Source organism: Tribolium castaneum, chromosome 1 (genome assembly GCF_031307605.1).
Source record: "Tribolium castaneum strain GA2 chromosome 1, icTriCast1.1, whole genome shotgun sequence".
NCBI lineage: Eukaryota > Metazoa > Arthropoda > Insecta > Coleoptera > Tenebrionidae > Tribolium > Tribolium castaneum.
The window spans coordinates 31,996,692-32,018,651 of NC_087394.1; the positions used below are offsets into that span (position 1 = coordinate 31,996,692).

General features: G+C 32.4%; 1 protein-coding gene across 1 annotated transcript in view; it reads right to left on the minus strand.

The window, feature by feature from the left end:
- Positions 1 to 18,194: 18,194 nt before the first annotated feature.
- Positions 18,195 to 21,960, minus strand: part of Eg (eagle) — a 44,769-nt gene continuing 41,003 nt past the window's right edge. The window contains exon 3 of the mRNA NM_001114367.1: positions 18,195 to 19,016. Within this exon, the coding sequence (NP_001107839.1) occupies positions 18,195 to 19,016 (822 nt within the window). The remainder of the gene's footprint in view (positions 19,017 to 21,960) is intronic.

Sequence of the window (21,960 nt, forward strand, 5' to 3'; positions counted from 1 at the left end):
TTTATTGGCTAACATTTTTTTGCCACTTATGTAGATTTATTTTGCGTTAAATGAAGGTAAACTGCTTAATAGTCCAAAACTAAATCAGACATAAATAAGTACATTCCAGCTTTAGAGGAACAATACAGTAAAACCTCTCAACAACGGACACGGATGAGGAATCGTTAATTGTCCGTTGTGGAGAGGTGTCCGCTAATGGGAATTGTTTTTTTTAATGAACAAACTGTGGTATACGAATGTGACAAAGTGATCACAGAAGCTATACTGGATTTGCTAATTATATAATATAACACATGATATTACGGTAATTGGGGATTTTTTCGTCCGCGTCCGTTATACAGAGAGTCCGTTGCAAAGAGGTTATTTTACATTATTCTCCAATACAGTTGTTCCGTTTCTACAAGAATGTCCGGTGTGAAGAGATGTCCGTTATACTGTAGTTTAATTTACCCGTACTATTGAAGTACGATTATAACGAACTTCCGGATATAATAATTATCCGTTTCTAACGAAATTTTTGAGGACTTTTTTTTCTGTGGCTGTTTTTGCTAATTTTAACTCATTGTAATAGATTTTGAAGAACTAATCTTAGAGACCAGATTGATTTAAAATTTTTGTTGGTCTTAAATTTATTCGCCGATCAAATCTCTCAATATTATCACTTTTTTTGAGCTCTACAATACAGGGTGTTTCTCACAATTTTACGAGGTCTGCGCCTGTAAAATGCCACCAACAACACATATTCCAATACGAACTTGATTACAAATTTTGAAAAATTAAATAGTCTTTTCTTGTTTGTTCACCCTTTCGAAAAATTACGTTTTTAGATGGTTAGTGATTAAGATAAATAGATTAGAATCTTACTCATGCCGTCTCTTGATAGAACACATGATAATTGTTTGTGAAAACATAAACTTATGACCGTCAATATAACAATGAAACAGTCATTAGTCTGTCAACTACTGTCATGGGTTTCCAAAAATTAAATAATTAAATCTGCATTTTTTTTCTAGTGTTTTGTGACTTTTGTATATTTGGGCACAAGCCTTGTAAAGTTATGTGGAACAGCCTGTATTTCTACAATTAGAAAATTCACTTATTATACATAACATTGTTTCCCAAAGGATTCATGATTTTTTTACAATATATACTTATTTCTTTCGTCTCCTTTCATATCTAAAGTAAAAATAACTGCTAAAAAACACTTTCTTTATTTACTGCTTATAGCGAACTTGGGATATAATGAACGAATTTTGATGCATTTTCGGTAAATGTAAATGAAAATTCAGTTGTTTATTTCCTGCTAAATCTGAAAAGGTTTCAGAGCTTTCAGCGGATCGTCAGCGCAAACTTTAGTAAAATGCAAATTTTGCCGGCAGTGTCGTTCGGCGTATAAATAGTGTTCTAGAATTCTGCAACGTGCTTTGAAAAGTAGATGCGCGTTTCATTTTCATCGCTTAAAGATTATCCTCGTGCGCTTGACTTAGAGCTTTAATCTAAGTAGTTTATGTAGCAGCTGACCGCTCGTACTGTGGCAATCTGCAATTCTTGTCAACAACTGCAATAGCGTGATATGGAGCGGCTGTGTGCACAATGCAATGGTGAAGCAAGCAAGCAGCATAGATTTGTACAAGTTGGGTATGGATGGTGGACGCGGTCGCAGCGACAAACGGCTCTACCTATACTTACTCAACGGTCTTTCCAGCTTCACTCCAGGAAGAACGGTGAACAAGCACGCTGCACTATCACAGCTTCTTGTTTTGGGTACCATCGATGCCCACTTGTCACCACTGGCTTTACCAGTTACCGACATTCCATAGAAAATCATTCCAACTTACCTACAATCACGAACTCACGATTAGCCGCAACACCATCGGCCTTTTAATTAGGTGGAAAGCAAAGCTCGGGTTAAAAGCTCCGGCTTGTGGCGGATTTTTGCTTTTTTATTTATCTCCAGATTTAATTTTTAACAATAAAACTAACAATTTATTGCAAATTTTAGAGTACCATCTCAAAAAAATTAAGTCTCCAGGTACGAGTTTCATAACTACATCTGGATCAATATTTTCACCAAACTACCAAACTTGATTTGAATTTCTTATAAATTTGTAATAGGTAGAAGGTTCGTCTTTCTTCTAGAAACCTTTATTATAATAATTTGGTTATTTTTGGACCCGCTTTAGAAAAAATTCGGAAAAAACTGAATGGTCTTTGACCCTTTGGGGTAAAAGACGTGGGCAAAAATATAACTTTTATTATAATAATTTGGTTATTTTTAGACCCGGTTTAGAAAAAATTCGGAAAAAAAGAATGGTCTTTTACCCTCTGTTCCAAATACTTAAAATGCAAATTAAATAGTCTTAATTTGGTGAATTTTCGGCTAGTTTTCAACGAAATTTTGCATAATAATTGCATTTCTAATTGACAAACATTTTTAATCCATTGAAGTGATTTTCCGCCTCAATTCAATCAAGTCTCACTGATTTTGCAATTAAAGTTTTTGCAAATTTCAGGAAATGATCGCTATTCTAACCAGGAAAAATACGTTAAAACGCTGGAACTGGGAAGAATAATGTTATTTTCGACATTAGGTCAGATGTAAAAAAATCTCTTAATAAAATGAGGAATTGGCTTAAAAACCTATCGAAAAAATAAAAAATATTGTAACTATTATCTACTGTATTGACTTAATTTGGCGATATTTGTAGTGCTTTAGCGAAATCTTCTAAAATAATCTACGATTTAGGTCACACACGTGTTTGCAGACTTTGAAAAAATAAGATGAGAGACCAGTTTTTTTAGTTCTAACGAAATTTCGCTCAAAAATGTGCTAAATCGAGTGAAACAAACAAAACTCTTGAAAAATTCACTTTGATTAATTTTTGTGAATTTTTGGTATGTAAAAAAATTGCAAAATCAATCACTTTACAGTTCAAAAGTAAAGTACAGAGGTTTTTGGCTTAATTTGTGATAACTTTATTTTTGTTTTACATTTTTAACAAAATATTTGTGTTCCTTACTAATAAATTTGCTCAAACACACAAGGAAGCAAAAATAACGTCATTTTTATGTATTGCAGTGATTTCTCAGCTTAGTCCAATAAATTCCCACAAAATAACACACATTGGGAGCCTATTTTTACCACATCTTATTAGTTCAAGAACTTGCGTAATTGCTTATAAAGGCCGAAAATAATACCATTTTAGACACATTTTAGAGTGTTTGAGTTTATTTTTAACAAAATGCGTAAAAAATTGTTTCTATCTGAAAAACGTACCAATACACTCGAAAATGGCAGAAATAAAGGCATTTTCGACGTCATTTGGTAATTTCAGGTTTGTTTTAGCGAAATCTCACAAAGAATATGTTTATAAAAAGCGCTTAAACATTAGAAAAAAGCAAAAATTACGCAGTTTTTGGCTAATTTTTGGAGAAAATTATTCATTTTTTGTTGAAAAACGTGTTAAAACGTCTCTAGAAATAAAAGTAATTTCATCTTTATTGCTCCAAACTGGTTGTTTGTTTGTACTGGCTATACAAAAAAATCTAAGCGATCATAAACTAGCAGTGCAATTTCATTTTTTCGACCTTATTGAGTGAATTTTTGCTTTAAAAACGCGCTTAAATGCTCGAAATATGCAAATACCAGTATTTTAAAAAAAATTTGGTTATTTTTTACCCTACTTTACTTTACTCTATTCCTATCGAAATAAAAAGACTAATTCTACTAAATGTTCATGGAAATACTCGATTTTTAAATTGTAACCGCAGATACACCAGTATTTTTAATTTCTATAGAATCACTAGACATCAGAATTTTACACAAGAGTTTACCAAATCATAAAATTTGCAGCGAAATCACCAGATCTGACAACACTTGTAACACTTCTGTTAGTACAGTGTTACAATAATTAAATATTCTATAAGAAAAGTTTTATTGCCTCTAAGAATTGTTTTTTTTTTTCGTGTAAATGTGTTTAAATATTTTTCGAATTTTTTGTTTTCATTTTTTTAATGCTCCACATTTTTATTTTTCCATTTTAGTTTGCCGCTAATTGTTATCTTTATATCTGGCAGTAGGAACGACATTGCTTGTCTGGCCGCAAATATAATTTTGGCTTAAATATAAGTGGCAACCCGAGCTTGTTATCTCATTTGAATAGTTTGTGGGCATCGACAATTAAAAAGAATATATGAAATGCCTCTTAAAATTCATGGGACAGCCCTGTCCAAACACGAAGAATGTTTTATTTGGTTCTCGAATTCCTGCCCTGTAAGCAAGATAAATGTCCTGAATAATTTTGGAATATATACTTTTCTTTGGCATAATTCAGATTTCAGCCGTTTTTATTTGCAGAACACGCAGACAGGAATTGTTTTCTATATATCATGTAGTGCAGTAAAACTGGTATATAATCAGTGGACCGAGCGGTTAAGATATTTCGATGCAATTTATTTCCTTTACGATGTAAAGTGCTTTATAATTTGCACACCTTGCTTGCTCTGGCTTGCTGCACTATTTGACTTAAATTTATGGATTTGGCGGAATGAATACTTTACGGTACATCCGCGTTGTAATTAAACACACTGATCAACTTATGGACGACGTTTTTCTTTTGAGAAAAAAATTACTGCTGATTTAATTAGCAATCACGCTACGCACGGTAGCTCGGCTGGATATAAAGCTGTGTGTTGTGAAGATCCACCGACAGTGTATAAATTGATGTAACGTTTTGCATTTTTTCTATACTTATAACTTCAGACACTCTTACATAACTTAATAGTTGTAAAATGCCAAGCAATTAGGAAAGATTGTTAAAAGTTTAATTACATATTATAAAGTAATTAACTCAAAACAGAGTCGGTATTATCTCATCAACACGGCTATTTTGCATCAATTCCGCCAATATAAAACGGATCAAATAACTGTTACAATATTACAATAATCAAAAATTACACACTTGCTTTCCGGCTTTCAAATAGCGCAATAAACGTTACTGCTTTCATTACGGCAAAAAGGGAGTACCTAATAAATTAATAAAATACAAAAAAAATAAAAAATCAAATACGGTCCCGAATTTGCTTCTTGCAAACCTAAAAATTTTTGTAAAATGTTCCGTCAATTAATGGTTATTATGACATCGCACTTGATGACATTGAATGCTTTAAGATGCCTATTAAAGCATCAAAAATAACTATAACTTCCCTGAAACATCGCCTGAAAAAAAATCAAGTTTTTTTTCAGTTAAAAAAATTTTTTGGAGCAACTTGCTTGAGGTTAAATCGAAATGATAATAGTTATTGTAAAACAGACTTTATTCCGATTTTTTTTACATTCGATTAAATAAACTTTCTTGAAATAGTAACGACTTACTTGAGCTTTTTCTAACTCGAGTCGAAGCATTCTTTATCAAAGATAACAATTTTCAGCTTATTTAATTTAATTCAAAATATCGAGCTATCAATACTGAGTTTGTGTTATAAGTTATAACACGATTGAATTTACAAGTTAGAGGGTAAGTACCTCTTGTATGTGGAAAAACGCGACCAGGTTCCAGCTGTTTTTGTAAAGTATTTGAGGAATCTTAGAACAAAGCGACCAAAGATTGATTGAAAACAGGAGTTGTCAAGACAAATACATTTGGTGCGAAAAAAAATTAATTTGATGCAGATGCAACAGAAAGATAGAAGCCAGATAGCGGCTACATAACTGATACGATCGATAAAAACTAAGTTCAAAGGAAACAAATGTTTTATTCAAGAGCTTAGGTTTCTACACTGGCTTAGTCAGATCGGATATTTTATGAGCGTTGTGATTTATTTTTTAATTTTTGTGAAATTCCTACTATTAGTTACTAATTCAAAGTTTAATTCATAAAATCCGTGTAATTAACCTTAAATAACCGATATTGGAACATCTTTAGTGAATGTGTTTTCACTCTCACTACACTCGTAAATCACTTCCAGCAGAGTTGCTTGTTTAGGAGATACCTACTTACTGTTAATCTTCACTATAACTTATTTCGTAACGAACCAGAAAAATGTAAAACCACTGATTTCACAAACTTGATACAAATTTTAAACAAATTAGTTGTGGTGAAACCGTGGATGCTAATTGATGTTAATAAATCAATCGGTTTTAAAATTTAACATTATGTGCCCAATTTGACTATAAAATAACCGCAGTTGTCAAGCTGTGTTTTCATACAATAAAGCTAAAAGTTAATACGCGTGAAACAAAACCTCCATATAAAATTTCACTACAAAACGTTCCAGTTTTGTAACCACTGCGGAATCCGGGGCTGTCAAAAAATTTTGTCAAGTGCCATAAATTGGAATGATTATCGCGGGACCACCTTGTGTTGTTGGTACCATTTTGGTTTTATTAGTTGAACCAGAACCGCCAATATTTCACTCAGTCTCGTTGTGCAAGTGGAGTTTCATCAGATGATTTAATTTTCTAGTCCAAAAAGGAATCTGTAACGCATACGTGCAGGGGCTATGTCTGGGGGAGCCGAAGGTAAGTTAAGTCGATGAGTAATGTCGCCGCTCCTACAGATCGGCTGAGAGAGCAGAGCAGATCTTGTAGACCACCAGCATCGTCCAGCCAGACACGGCGTATGTCCTCTGACCCCGATACCATTACAAATACCCGAACATATCTCACGCCGTTATGTGAACCGGCTGTCACCTATCGCGCCATCAAACCTTCTATAATCGGTGCCATAACAGGACGCACACTACCATCGATAAGACCAATACGCACGGTTGGCAAATCGAAAGATGAAACATGGAATTACAAAAATTTAGCGCTGGTGATTGTTGTTTTACTATATTATGCCCTAAACAGAAGAGGCAACGGTGGAGAGAGGCTAAGGCTGACTTACCATATCCTGGGGACAGCTAATGCAAAACTCTTTCATCAGATGCATATTAATACAGAAATTTATGTACATATATTAAAAAACGCTTTACACACTACTTTCAGTAAACCAGTGGAAGTGGGCGGCAGGAAAAGAACGCCTCCACCAAATTTGCAATTTTTTGTGGATTACACTCAAATGATTCAAATTAAACAAAAAATATTTGAATCGGTAATGTTATTAATTTTGATTTAAATCAGGAAATTCCTGATTTTTCTAGCACAAAAATTTGGAATTTTTTAAATCATTTTAGTTTTACAAAAAAAACTAATTACAAATGATAGTGTGTCAATCAATATGACGAAAATTAATTACATAAATATCTCAATAGTATCCACAAATGTCTAAGCTGTGGATGTTAAAAGCTAACGAAAAATGTTGTTATACATATACGAGTAAAAGTATAGTTTATACTTGTAATTTTTATGCCTACAATTACCAATTTGTAGAACTTATATCGACAAAAATGATAACATTTGGTAAATCTATTTAAACATAATTATATATTCCCAATTTAAAATTAAAAAAAAATTATTATCGTCAAAACATGTTTCATCAATGAATAATTAAATGATGGCATCAACAGAAGTTTTTGAAGAACTAAATTATTTACAATTGCATTATTTACAAGTGCAGAGTTCAGAAATTGCATTAATACAACTTTACCAAAAATTGTTATATGAATTTTATTATCTCAGAGAACATACAAAATTGGCTGATAATGGCAATAGATTGCCAAGACTTGTCCTGACTACAATAAAGAATTATTTTTAAAGTAACTTGGTTGCCTTCAAACCTTTTAATTAGTATTTGCACTAAATTTTTTTTGAAATAAGGGATTAAGTTCTATGGGTCTAATTTCAAGTTTGGTCGCAAAGTTGCGCGAGTCGTAGTTGCATAGCAGCAACGAATGACATTGCTAGATTTGCGCCGTTGCTATAACAATACCGATTTGCACCGGTCGTAAGTCAACTTGAAATTAGGCTCTATGGTTATAAAGTCGATGTTTGTTGATGTAGTTAACTTTAGCTCATAAAAACTGCTTAGCTCGAATTTGAGGAAAAAGGATTTGTCAATTGAAAATTGAAAATGAAATCTTCCATCACAGAAAATTTTACGTATAAGTTTATTAGATATTGTTTTTACAACTTCAAGTAACATAAATTATGTAACATAATTACGCAAGTAATTTGGGCAAAATTTTATCGAAACGAAAAAAGCGTAAGAAATTTTGAAATGTGATTACCTACTTTATTATTACTTTAAGGGAACTGTTAACTGCAAATTCAATCACGAACAAATTTTTCGCATTTGACAATACAAAGTAAATAATAAATTAAATTTATTTGAAAAAAACGACAGTAAACGCTACAAAGTTTGCTATTCAGTAAGTAAATATTAAAATAGTAAGTTGAAAGTGAACAACAATATTTTGGTCAAGAAAAATAACATGTTCACGCAAGTAATTTAGGTGAAATTTTATTGAAACCAAAAAAGGTTTAGAGCTTTTTAGAGCTTTTTTATAGAAAATTTGGAAATGTAATAAATTACCAACTTTATTATTACTTTAATAAATCTGTTAAAGTAACTGCAAATTAATCACTGCTAAATCTTAATTCGCCGTTTATTTGACAAGAAAAATTAAATAATGAATTGAATTTACTTCAAAAAACGGTAAAGAAAGAGAATTTGCTTCTAAGTTAGAGTGAGTAATGAAATAATGAAAAATAATTTAAAAGTGAACAGCAAACTTTTGATAAGGAAAAACATCTTGTACTTTATCACTACTGAAAATTTTAAGACAATACACGTTTTTGTTGTTTTTAAAGAATCACTTAAAAAGAACTAGGTACCATTTATGGACAAAATTAATTATTGAATATACGTTAAAATCACCAGCAAATAGTAATGTTAGGAATGAAGCACTTTTCTGATCTTTCTAGATATTTAAATCGAAAACAATAGGTGCTTGAAATAGGAGTTTTAATTGCCATTTCCATCACAAGTTATTTTATGAGATGGTGACCAAATTTGGGAAAAAAATTGCATCACAAGAAAATGTTTTTCTCCCAAACAAATTCTACGTTAACTAAAAGTAATACATACTGGATTTTTTAATTTTTTATTCAGTAGAATATTTTTTATCTTTATTTCATGGCCTTACTGCTAAAAAAGACCAAGTCAAACATTTTAAGTCTACGTTTACGTGACTACATTTTTTGGAGAACTACTAAACACACGTATGCGGATTTGTCTAACTTCATTAAAAAGTGTTATGTCTTAGGCAATATCTCACCAAAAGTGTGTGTAAACTGATTTTGTGTAAAGGATTATTAATCCTTTTCTCGGTAATTTTTTCTACTCTAAACCGTGGTGAACTTAATTAGTGTAAATGTACCTACTATCTACTTCTTGGTTGTGTACTGACAAAATTTAAAATATTTTAGTACTTTATTAACTTTTTACTAGCATAACTGCTAATCATAGTTAAATTGGAAAATTAGAAGTAAAATTTTCGCTAAGACTTGTAGTACAAATAAACAAAAAATATGTAGTACAAAAGTGCCTAATGATGTTCGAAGTCATGAATCACAAGAAATCATTGGCACTTTCCTTTCCTGATTAAAAACCAGCCAGTCGTAGTGAGAAAAATGTAGAAATCTTCAATATCTTAGAAAATCCGCCTATTGAGCAAAGTAAAAACGCAATAGTACGAGGTGTGAACTTAAGACCTATGGTAATATGATCACACTTTCTTACAATGATGAATTTGCAAGTGCAACGATCGTTGGCAGTTAATAAATAGACATCGTCGGTGGCAATATATAGGCAACAATCCAGAGGAAAGATTGTAATTACGAGTATCTTTAGAAAGTCAGCCACAAATGGTAACATCAAAGATGCTACACTTAAATTACTGTAGCATTTCCAAGACGTAAAGCCACAATAATGCACTCGTGACACTTAAATTACCCGGTAATTTTTAATTGCAAGCCAACACACAATGCCTCCATAATTTCGATGATTTTTCTTCGGGAAATTAATATTCTTAACACGCGCATAGAATAATAAAGTTGTGACGTTTCTTCTTCGTGTAGTTAGTTGGCAATACTCTCGAGGCTCGCTCGAAAATGGCTATATGAATAAGTAATAAATCCTGCGGCGATTTAGACGCATCGCATAAATAAAATGCTTAGTTACCAAATAGTGTAATCCGACTGAATAGAAACTGGCGTACCTATAAAGTACGGTAGAAGGATTATCTTTTATTGCTTTATGAATACGGTAATATATTACAATCAAAGCGATGTGTATATGTGAGAAGAGGCCAGTCCACCTTTGGCTATAATATGTCAATCGAGATGAATCTGCGGTTAAAACAGCTCTCCTTAACTGGACACGCACGTTCTCCGCAACCCGCGATGAATGGAACGAAACTACACACATGCAACCATAAGGAATGATATAAATTGCATATTGGAGATGTGCATCATCCTAGTTAATTGCTTAATCAACTCTGATCACTTCATTACGAGCCACAATCAATCCTTTATTTACATCACGCAACAAAAAACTTGCGCTAATAATTGATCACCGGGCTCATAAATTATTTATTTTTACGCCTATTCAAACTTATTCATTAGTAAAAAAGTTTTTACACGTACAGCACTGGAAATAAAATGCGCACTACATGTCCTACCAGCAATAGAGTGAGCTTTCCACATATCATACATTCATTGGTAAAAAATATCAGAAAGACATGTTTTTTTCGAGTAATTTTCGAACAAATGTCTATTTCTTACTACACCTTCCTGTAAAATAATAATTAAGTACATCAGTGTAACTTTGAAGAGTTTTTGATTCAAAGCTCACTCACTTATACAGTATAACACATTATACCATTGTTTTTGGTCTCTCACAAGTGAAATAAAGTTATCAGTTCTACTCGCTAGTGAGAAAATCTGGGGAAAATTTTACTTGAATTTCTTGTATTTTTTTACTATACACCTGTAGATAAAACGTCGTATATCACACGTGATCGAAATGCTATTAGAAAGCTCGTGAGAAGTGTCCCACTCGTGAGCAAGCGCACTCGCATATGATACATTTCTATCACATATAATATAATATACTAGTTTTACTTTGTAATTCGAAAGCAGTTTAATTATTATAAACCGATATTTGTTTAGAATCTTTTATTGAAAAAATATTTTAATAATCAAATTTATTAAAGTATATTTTTTACTTGGGTACTTCCCTCCATCTCTATCCATTTACGCCTTCCTTTGGTAACTTCAAAGCATCTTCTTTATACTTGGAAGTTTTTTGGAAAAAACAATTTATAGTATTGTAGTAATTGAACAAATTATTAACTATTAAAATAGACTGTAAAAATAAAAAAATTAATTCTTTGAATAAGTTAAGAGTTTTTTTTGATAAGAACAATTTTTCTTGACTTCTTATTTAAACCAACAAGCAACTTTTGTGATAGGTAAAGACAATTAAAAAAAATAAGACAAACTGAAAAAAACATTTTTAAATTATTCATTTCAAGGTACTTCAAAGTTTTTTTGCTACAATTAAACTATTCGGTAAAATGGGGTCAGCAGTCTGAAGAATTTTTTAAAAATTTTTTTCGATAATATATTTCTGTTTAAATCTGTAATATGTATCTTTAACATAATATCTGAATGAATGGATTTAACAGATTAATTATATAAAAATAGAAATATAAAAATCAGTAGCCACTTTCTTTCAGAATTTTTGTTTTTTCCATTTTTTGAATCTAGGACTTCAAAACTTTCGCAAAAAATTAAATTCAGAGCCCCAGGGTGTCCTTGCTAAAGCTTTCTTATTCGGATTTTTTTTTATGAAGGGAAACATTAGCAGTGGCTGTGAAAAAGCAGTGGCGTTTTTACATCTTTATTGAGTTAATTAATATGAACGGTATAACCCAGATAATGTCTTAATTGAAAGTTTTTGTTAATATTTTTTAAACTAAGCCGGCCCTTAAAGTTCTATCCAGAATTATAATCACTAATCAGAGTGCAGATTCTGGATAAAGCACGCAATCTATGGCGTAGGTGAAAAAATTCTCTCGCAAATGGTCTGAAAATTGATTATTTTGTTAAGTTAAGGCAATATTTTTTGAACGGCGATCTTTGTTATTGCAGAAACGTTGAAATAAGTGGTATAAATGTTGGAGAAACCTTTGTTGAGAAAAACTTTTTATTGTACTCTATCTCTCACATTTTGTTTAGATATTTTTAAATACAACTGATTTCAATTGAAAACACGAGAAAACTTGGCTAAACTTATGTAACTATTAAACTTTAAAATAATTAAAAAAAATTTTATAAACTAAAGATTGTTCGTCGTAACAATTTTCTTTATATGACAGTCATTGAAAATGGCTCATATTAGACGTCCTGAAGCAAGAAATCAGAAACAATAAATAAAATTGGAGTTTACTGAATCCAGATTTACTTAATTATAATGTTTGGCAAATACCTTTTATGTTAATGAAAAGAAAATTCAAAATAAAGAACTTCCATTCTAACAAAGAGATTTCACTTTTTTGAAAAAAATCCTGATAAATTTCGACAAATTAGCTTGGTTTTGAAGAATAGAACAAACCACTCTACTCTTTAAGTTGAAAACACAATTATGTGTGCAGAGGTTTTCTCTGAAAAGAGCTTGAAAACTGACGTAAATGATTATTTTCACCCGTAGAATAAGGTTTTTTCAAGAGATTTTGTTTTGGTAGATACATTTTATTTGGTGTTTTTTTATCAATTTTTAGATTTCAAATTATGGTAACTCAAATGGTAACCTGTTAGTTAACAAAAAATTAACCGTACAAAATTATTAATTTTTGATTTATTTTTATTGTTTTATAATTTACTTTCCTGGCGTATGTGCATTCAGATGGCATTCAGATGAACCAGGCAAATTTTAAAATTTAATGTGCTTTAATAATGGTAATGAATATGTTAAGTTGATGTTAAAGAAATTGGTTTGGGACGAATTGTAATGAATTAATGATCGTGTTTGGGGTAATCGTGTGCGTGATGCATTTGTCGGACTTCAGTGCTTCTAGTTTGGTCTTGGCTGCAATTAGTATTCATGTGAGGAAACATGTAAAATTTTTTTTGCCCGCAAAAGTTCTTTAGTCTGACATTGAAATGCCAAAGCATCATACGGTTCGTCTGCGCATCGAATTCCGTCTTTGATCTATTGCACAATTATTTCCCGATAAACTGACAAAGTTTTAACAAGACACCGCTATTTAGGACAAAAACTTGGATACATGGATGTTTGGCACTAGACCACCACCGTGCTTCGCCAACAAACTGGCTATAATGTCCCCAGATGCCTTTCTACTATCTCGGCACGTTGAATATCTGCTTAGACATGAGCTAAAACACGTGCTATGAATTATTTAATCTGCGAAACGACCAGAAAAACGCTTAATTAAAAAAAGCGCTTCGTATTATTATTCACGGCTGTTTTTATTGGTAATCTATTCAACACGAGCTGTTAGTGACCATGTCTGACCAACCGCGGCCAATACTCGGGATGCCTTAAGGATATTAATCGCCACTATTTAGTGAAATACTGGTGTCAAGAAAATTCCTGAAACGACCATTTGCTCGGCCATCTCACCGCGGCAATTAATTAAATTTGAACAATTTTTAATCATCACCATTCCACCGATGTGTTAATGATTTTTCTTGACTCTTCGATTCGCTCTCAGAGAATGGCTACCGGATTCACTATTTTCTTGTGGCTTTTGTAGGTGTTAAAAAAGTTTTCCTCGATTATCATAATTGCCACAACAAAATATGATGCAAGCTTGTGAGTTCATTTTCATACCTCTGCGTGTTCGAGCTATAAATAATCCAAGCATTTTTAATCCGTCTTATTGTAATATACAACAATATATCCTGCTAGCAAGAGGTCTGAAGTCATGTAGAGAATATTACGGTCAATGTAATCGGCCACCGTATAGGCATCTTTTGAAAGACTCGTTAAGACATAATAGACACCATTTGTCTAACTAATTAAAAATAAAGAAATCGATACATGAATTTATTTATAAGCTCTTCTTGTATTTCTTTCATAAATTATTATATCACGTTTTGGCTACTGCTATGATTACCAAATGTTACTACATCGAGAGAGTACAGTTTTTTGTATTCCACTTTTCAGATTTTTTCAGTCTCTTAGTGTTGGTTTTTTATTCAGAATCTAATGTTCCACTTTATTAGTATTTCTCTTCTCCAGTTCTATAGGTTTTTCAGTTTCTAAGTTCCTCAGAATTTCAGTCTCAATATTTTTTAGTTTCTTGTGTTTTTGTTTCTCAGCGTTAAAGTTTCTTTGTCAGTTTTTGATTTTTATTTATGTTTCACGTTCTTGGTGTTTTTCTTTTCCAGTTCTATAGGTTTTTCAGTTCCTCAGTTTTTCAGTTTTTACGTTCCTCAGAATTTCAGTTTCAATATTTTTTTGTTTTTCGTGTTTTTAGTTTCTCAGCGTTAAAGTTTCTTTGGCAGTTTTTGACACACTCTCAATTTATATTAAATGTTTTTTTAATTTTAAACAATTTTTGCACCAGCCTTGATTTTTGAATAAAAAATAATCTACGTAGAAATGTCAAAATTGCAGTGTACGCCAATTGTTAATTTTGATTATAAACATTTATTTATTTTAATTATTATGATAATTGTAAGTATTAATTTTTCCAACCGGCAGTTTAGATTTTAATTAATTGTGTGAAAGTCCTACTTTTCTAGGATTCTTAGTTTTTGTCTAATAAATTTAAAGAAAATTTGTGCTATGATTAAGAGATTTTTTTGTCAATACAGAAAGGTACAAAAAATTATGTGTACTTTGTATATGTTATTGTTTTTGTTAGTATTTTTGACTTACTTTTTACGATTAAACTTATTTTTGAGCCGAAATAACTGCCAGTACATATTTAAAAAAATATTATTTACGCTTTAAAATAAGTTGGTTTAGCTTATTTTCTTTCGTTTTTTTGAGAATTGTTTATACAGGGTTAGTCGTATATATGAGACAAAAAATGAAGGTCACAAAGGACCTATAAAATGATGCCAATTGAGATTATAACTCATGTCCTATCAAAACTAATAATTTTACAGCCCTAAGAAATAGGAGTATAAGAAGAAGTTTTTGTTCTATAACTTTGGAACCATTCTTCCAAATATTACGAAACTTGGTAGACTTACTAAAAAGAATAATCTAGTAATTACGAAAACCGGATACATTTACCCAGTTTCCGGTTCCTGTGTTTCCGGGTCACGATTTTTGTGTTTTTTTAATTTTTTGCCCTCTTAATACTTCATTTATTGTCTCATAAATACGAATAACCCTCTATAAGTAGTGGACAGAAAACGCTAAATTCTTTTGTAAAAAAAATTAGCTTAATTATGATTTGGCCTCAGATTTCGATATTTTTATTTAAAAAATGCATTTTTTTTAAACTGGCTCTATTTTATAGAATTTATGCCAGAAATTACAAATTTGGTTGATTTTGAAACAAAGAAAATTCTCTGTAGTTCGCAAAATAGTGACTTTACCGAAGAAAAACCAAAAGTAAAAAATCCTGAAACGTGGAAAAAGAAAGTAAGTAGCTAAATGTCACTAGTTAAAGTTTACAGTTAATTGCAGTCGAACGTCGGATTAACTATCTGTAATCTGTAAATGTACGAGTAGAATTAAAAAATCATAACAAAGGCTTGTTGTTTTCCTTTACTGTGAAATTTTATGGCTTAAATTTAAAGCTGATACCAACTTTTACCAAGCAATAACTTGGGCGTTATCACGTAAAAAATATGATAAAAATCGTTTAGTTGAAGCTTTTAATGTCGGTACAGCACCATAATCCCGAAGCACCGTTTTATTTTTCCACGTAATGTTGCAGGTCAGCTTTCAAACGTAAAGTTCAATATTTTTATGCGCGGCTTGAGATGAGTATTCCTAACATCGCGTGAGCACAGATATGTAGTTGATATAAAAGACATGTTGGTATCGGTCGGTGTGGGCGCAGAACAACTGTAGCGTTCTGCCACCCAAGGTGTTAGGGTCACGCAACACCACTGACCCTTTATTTGGTGTCATTTCACACCCAAAACCTTAGTTTTTATTGAATCTCAAGAATTCAACGGCTGTGTTAATAATGGAATGCGGATGATGCGAAATTCTGTTTCATTTCGCGCTTTATCTTTTTTACACACTTATACGCGCATAAATAAACCGAATGGTACACCATTTACATTATTTTTCCTTGCATATTCGGGCACGGTTTACGAGGCTTCGCCTTCACAATGCGAAATCTTGAAATAAACGGCAATTACTTGGAACTGGTACGAATGAAACACTGAGTTCTTTTTGTAAAAACATAACATTTTATTTAAAGCAAAAATATAAAATTATATAACATTATAAGGCACACTTTTACTGGCCGGATACATTTTAATACTTAATAATCTTGATACAATATAAGTAGTCTGGCGATTTACACATCGTTATAAATAAAATGTACAAAAATAATGCTATATGAATTGTCTACCCACAACTGACCTTTAACGTAATATAAATACATACATCAATAAATATACTGTTCACAGAGAGATAAACTGCTTCCTATTAATCAGCTTAAGAAAGTAATTCTGAATTGCAGTATCAGGTACAAATTTATGATAGTACTATCATTCGAATCGTTCCCAACATTTGGAATGTTCATGGAAAATTTCTCACAGATGATCCCTAGCGTAGCTTTATGTACAAAAATTATATATTACTCTTTTTTGCATATTTACAAATTGTCGAACACAAGCTTTATTGCAAACGAAAAGACAATGGCAACGAATTAAGATTCATGTCACTATGGTAAAACACTGAAATTGCATTGGCAAACCTAAAGTACAATACTTAAGACCCGTTTAGATTAAGTACAACAAAAACTTGTTTTAGTCCTAACTTTTATTGTCTCGACACAAATTGCAAACACAAGTAAAATAAACACAATTATGTTTTTCACACAAAAATGTCCAACATAATTTTTTCCCTAAAAAGATAAAACAAATCACACGAATTCATAAACTGGCCTTGCTGAAATAACTTTCAAGTCACAAAAGTACTAAAACTAAAACTTAACTCGAGTAGTTCCATTAGTGCCAAACTGCCGACATTGAACTGTGCTGCTGTTCAAACAAGTGCTTATCAAAATGTTTTCTCTAGACAAATCAGATATCATCTATTTAAAAATTTGCAACCGAATTTGGAAAATTCAGTGAAAAACGCAGAAAGTTAGTTAAAAACAAATTTATAATATTTTTCGAACTGTTTAGTGGATTTTTTTTATTATACAGGGTGGATCTTAACTTAAACCCAAAAACTTACAGGGAATGATATTTCCAAGTAAAACGAACAGTGAAAAAAATCCAGTAAAAGTTTCATAGTTACCGAAATATGGCGTTATAAAAACAATATTAAGCTTTAAAATGTCAAATAATACCAAAATTATCATTATTTTGACTAAGCTTTATATACTGGTATATTTTTGTATTGTCGTGACAATTGAAAAAAGTTATAAGCTCGGTTCTGTCCAATAAGTGAAATAAAACACTTTTTTGCGAATTTGAAAAAATTAAATTTTTTTTCGAGAAAAAAAACAAAAAAATCGAAAAAACAAAAACTGAAAAAATGTCACTATCGAATGGCAGTGTTAGGTAAATAGATTATACCGAGTTTGATCAAAATAATGAAACCCTTAGTAAGTACTATTAAATTTTGAAAGTTTAGTAGTGTTTTTAAAACGCAATATTTCGGTAACTAAAAATCTTTTGCAGGAACTTTTTTACTGTTCATTATTATTTAAGAAAAATTATCATTCTTTCAGTTCAAGCGTGTAAGTTAAGACACTGTATTTTTAAACAACACGCTTTTTTAGTTATTAGTTTTTTCATCGTAAAACTTTTATTAAAAAAAATTCGAATCCGTTACAAATATTTAACAAGAGATAATATCTGTCTGTAGTAATTTATTGTGAGACCAATTGTCAACTTTTTATTTGAACAGTCTATTGAACAGCAGTTCAACCAGGCTGGAGGCTTGCTAGAGCTAGAGTTTATGGCTGGTTCTTGTGAACAAAACAATTTGAGCATAAACTTTCGATCAAGAAAACTTCGAAAGGAACTATGTTTAATACAAATAACAAGACTAAAATCACAACCGGCTGTTGGAGTTTCAGTTAGAGACATCAGTAGTTTGCCTATCTAAAGTCAAGTCTAAAGGCACAGGTTTGAGTGGCTCATCGACACCAACGTCTATACAGAGTTCCTGATCACTATCCGGGGCCGGCAGCGCCGTCCCCTTGGGCGCGCTCTTGAGCGAGAGGTCGATGGGCTCGACCTGGTCGGGGGCGGCGGCGGCGGTGGTGACGGGCCCCCGGGCCCAGAGGTCCCGCCAGGCCGAGGGGTCGCTGAAGCCCTGCAGCGGCGGCAGCCACTTGGGCAGGAAGCCGCCGCTGGGGGAGATCGAGGGCAGAGAGGCCGGAGACACGGAAGGAGCGTTGACTAATGCACTAATAAATTTCCGTCTATCGAAGCACTCACTATCACTCGCCGGAGACGGCAGTTTTTTCACGGAGAAGTAGTCGCGCTCGCTGGAGGGCTTGATGTAGCTGAAGGCGCTGGAGGAGCGCAGCTCGTCGTCGGGGTCGGCCGAGGAGGCGCCGCTGTCCGACTCCGAGCTCTTGGTCTCGCGGGAGACCGTCCTGGGGGCGGCGCTGTGGAAGAGCGGCGACAGGTAGGGGTGCGGGCGCAGGAGGTTAGCCGCCGCCGCCATGTTGGCGCCGGCCTGCTGCTGCTCCTGCAGGAGGCAGTGGATCTTGAACCAGTTGGAGCGGCGGCCGTAACGAGACCCACTTTTCGACATACCGACCAAAAGGCACTTTCTTAAGCGGCATGCTTTGCAAGCTGTCCGATTTTTTTTGTTGATCACACATTCGCCGTTGTTTTTGCATTCCGATATTGAGCTGATATTGTTGTACGTTCGACCGAAGAAGGACTGCAACAAAAAGAAAAACTCACTGATTTGCTCAAACTGATTTGTGAATTATATCACTACATTTTTAAGCCTGAAAGGGGCCACATGTCACTGGGGTATTTTTACCTACACAAGATACCATCTTCGGGTTTCGAAACGGGTTTACTTCACCGTATCACCTAAATATTCGCTGTACTCATCCCTTCACATAAACTTTACGATCCTTTTTTCTAAAGGTGTCTATTGTTTTTTGGCAAACATTTCTGAAGACAATTTCTACTTCACTCGTTCATAATTAATTAATCATTTTGTAGACGGATTATACAATGTGTTCAAAAAATTATTGCTCATCAAGTCAACTCTGGAAATCAAATTCAATGTTCCGCTTCATCCAAATTAGGTACTATTCTGAGTACTGTCATTTCTGCATTTTTCGGCAAAGTTGTGTCAAGTGCAGAATTTTTTTTGATTTGTGTTTTATATCTCCGTAATTTTTGTTGTGTATTTTTTCGGTTTTGGATTCCACGCCTATTTCAATTATTTTGACAGATCTGTCACTTTGACAGCATTTACAATTTAAATGAAGCAGCACATTAACGTTGGAACCAAACAGATTAGACCTCATCTGTGTATCTCAAAACTAATAATAATCACACAAAAATCAGCGTTTGTTGCTAAATATCGAAGGAAATCGGGAGAAATCAGAGGAAATCTTGTGTACAAAATCTGGGATTTTTCAGAATTTTTCTACAATTCCTTATAATAAATTTAATTAATAAAAATTTGACAAAATCTGTTACAATTTTAAGTCACAGAATGCTTAAATATTCTACAGGGTAGAATTCACTACACACATTAAAAGGCATAACTCCTTCATATGTTTAAAAGGGTTACAAAGCTGGATTTGAAAATTTCCATTTCATTTTTATTAATGAATTAAACGTGTTTAAGATTTGGTCAAAATTCTACGGCACGCCACTGAGTTAAAATTATGAGAATAAACAAGTGAGTCTAGACAAAAAAATCCTTGCAAAAAAGACGATTTGTAATTGAAATATCTGCTTTTTCTTATCGCCGCTTACTAGAAGATAAGCTCAGTGTGTCCTTGTGGGTTTGTGTCTGAACTTAGTACCGTGCTTTGTGTCGTAAAAATGGTCCAATTTTACAAGTGCTCTTAACATTGCCAAGCTCGGCACCCGTATTAATCGGTCTGTCCTTAATTTGCGGAACTTTTAACTCAATGCGAGTGCTTAGTGAAAAAATGTGGTCAAATGCCGAATTTTCCGAATTGCACAATAGACACGACACCTTTTTTTAATATAAGGTAAGTCAGCAGTTAGTTTCTCCAACCTTAAGTTCAATTTGTTTTTTTTTGCTTTTTTTACAGTAAAAATATATGATTAATTTTATTATTGCTTGGCATTGTAAACCCCGAGTTGAATTTTTAATTGGCTTTGTGTCTGTCGGTATTTATGGACCTTTTTAATTATCGAAAGAACTGGAAAGCGTTAGCGTTAAAAAGGCTTTTTTTTCTACGACTACGGATACCTAATAGTGTTTAGGACACAAAAATTACCGCAACACTGGTAGTTTTTTACCATTTAAGAAACAAACAAAGATTTTATTCCCTGGAGCGTCTGTATACTGGTACTCCTAGGTCAGATATGTTTAAAAAAAACGAGGCTGATTTAAATAAGTAATAATAAATTGGTAGAATAAAATAAGAAAATTCAAGCGATAGTTTTGTGCACAATGGATTTTGCTGAAAGAAAGTTAAAACACTCAAAAGAGCATCAGTTATTACTTTATACACTTTTAGATTTTTTTTTTGTTAAAGAAACTGATATGTTTTATTTAAATGGTGAAAAGAGAAAATTGTTTCACATCTTTTTTTGCTGCCAATTAAGATATTCGGAAAATTTCATCTTTTCCATTTTTACTGCTGAGACAAGTTATTTTGTGGAAACAAGAGAACAGGACCACCCAAATAAATAGACAGTTAGATATTCTGAGCAATTTGAGAATCTGAAGCATAAATTGGCTTTGAGACCAACATCGTCAAAAGTATTTTGTTTCAGCATCGTTATAACAACAGTAGAAAGCAAATTTTGTACAAATTATGGCTGGATCACAAGAAGCAAAAGTTATAAAAATACCAATAAAACAGGTTTATATTAAATTAAGAAACAAAATTTGTCACGTCTAGAGTTTCTTGGCAATTTATGAATTTATTTAATTGTCGTAGGCATTTTTAATTTCTATTAGAAAAAAATTCTTGAGGCTATGACTTCAATACAGAGGGGATACTGTTCCAAATTAGCTGGTGTTCTGTGCAAATTATGATAAAATTAATATGAGTTAAAAGTAAAACTAGAAATAAATTGTATATTTTATATGGAAGATTTTTAAACACAAATACACATCCTTGATGATATTATTATACAATGCGTTCAAAAAGTCTTTAGATCAGCTCTTACTGTGGAATCGGAAAGGATCGGAAAAAACAATAAAAAAGGATAAGTCCTTATTCTCTGAAACCACATTGAGAAATTCAGTTAAAAACTAACCCTTCAGGAAATAATAAAAATAATATAACTGTGAAAGAAACCAATTATTATTAAGAAATTCACGGTTTAAATGTCTGATAACTTACAATGAAAAAGTGTACTAAATAATTAACTTTAATTTTGTTATAATTATAGAGCTGCAAGAAGTGAGTTAATGGCTGGGAGAGGCCTTTACATAAGTCACTCATTTCAGTGATATATTACTTTAGATTGCGGTTTTTTAATCATTCTCTGCAAAGCTTTCTTATAGTCTTTGAGAAGCAATAAAAAATAGGAGCACGAACAATTTAAAAAAAGTAAATCTGCAAATCCATTAACTTCGATAAATCTTTATTTGTAAGGAGAAATAATAGCAGATCGTGCAAAGCTGTGACAATAACACTTCCATATTGGATTTT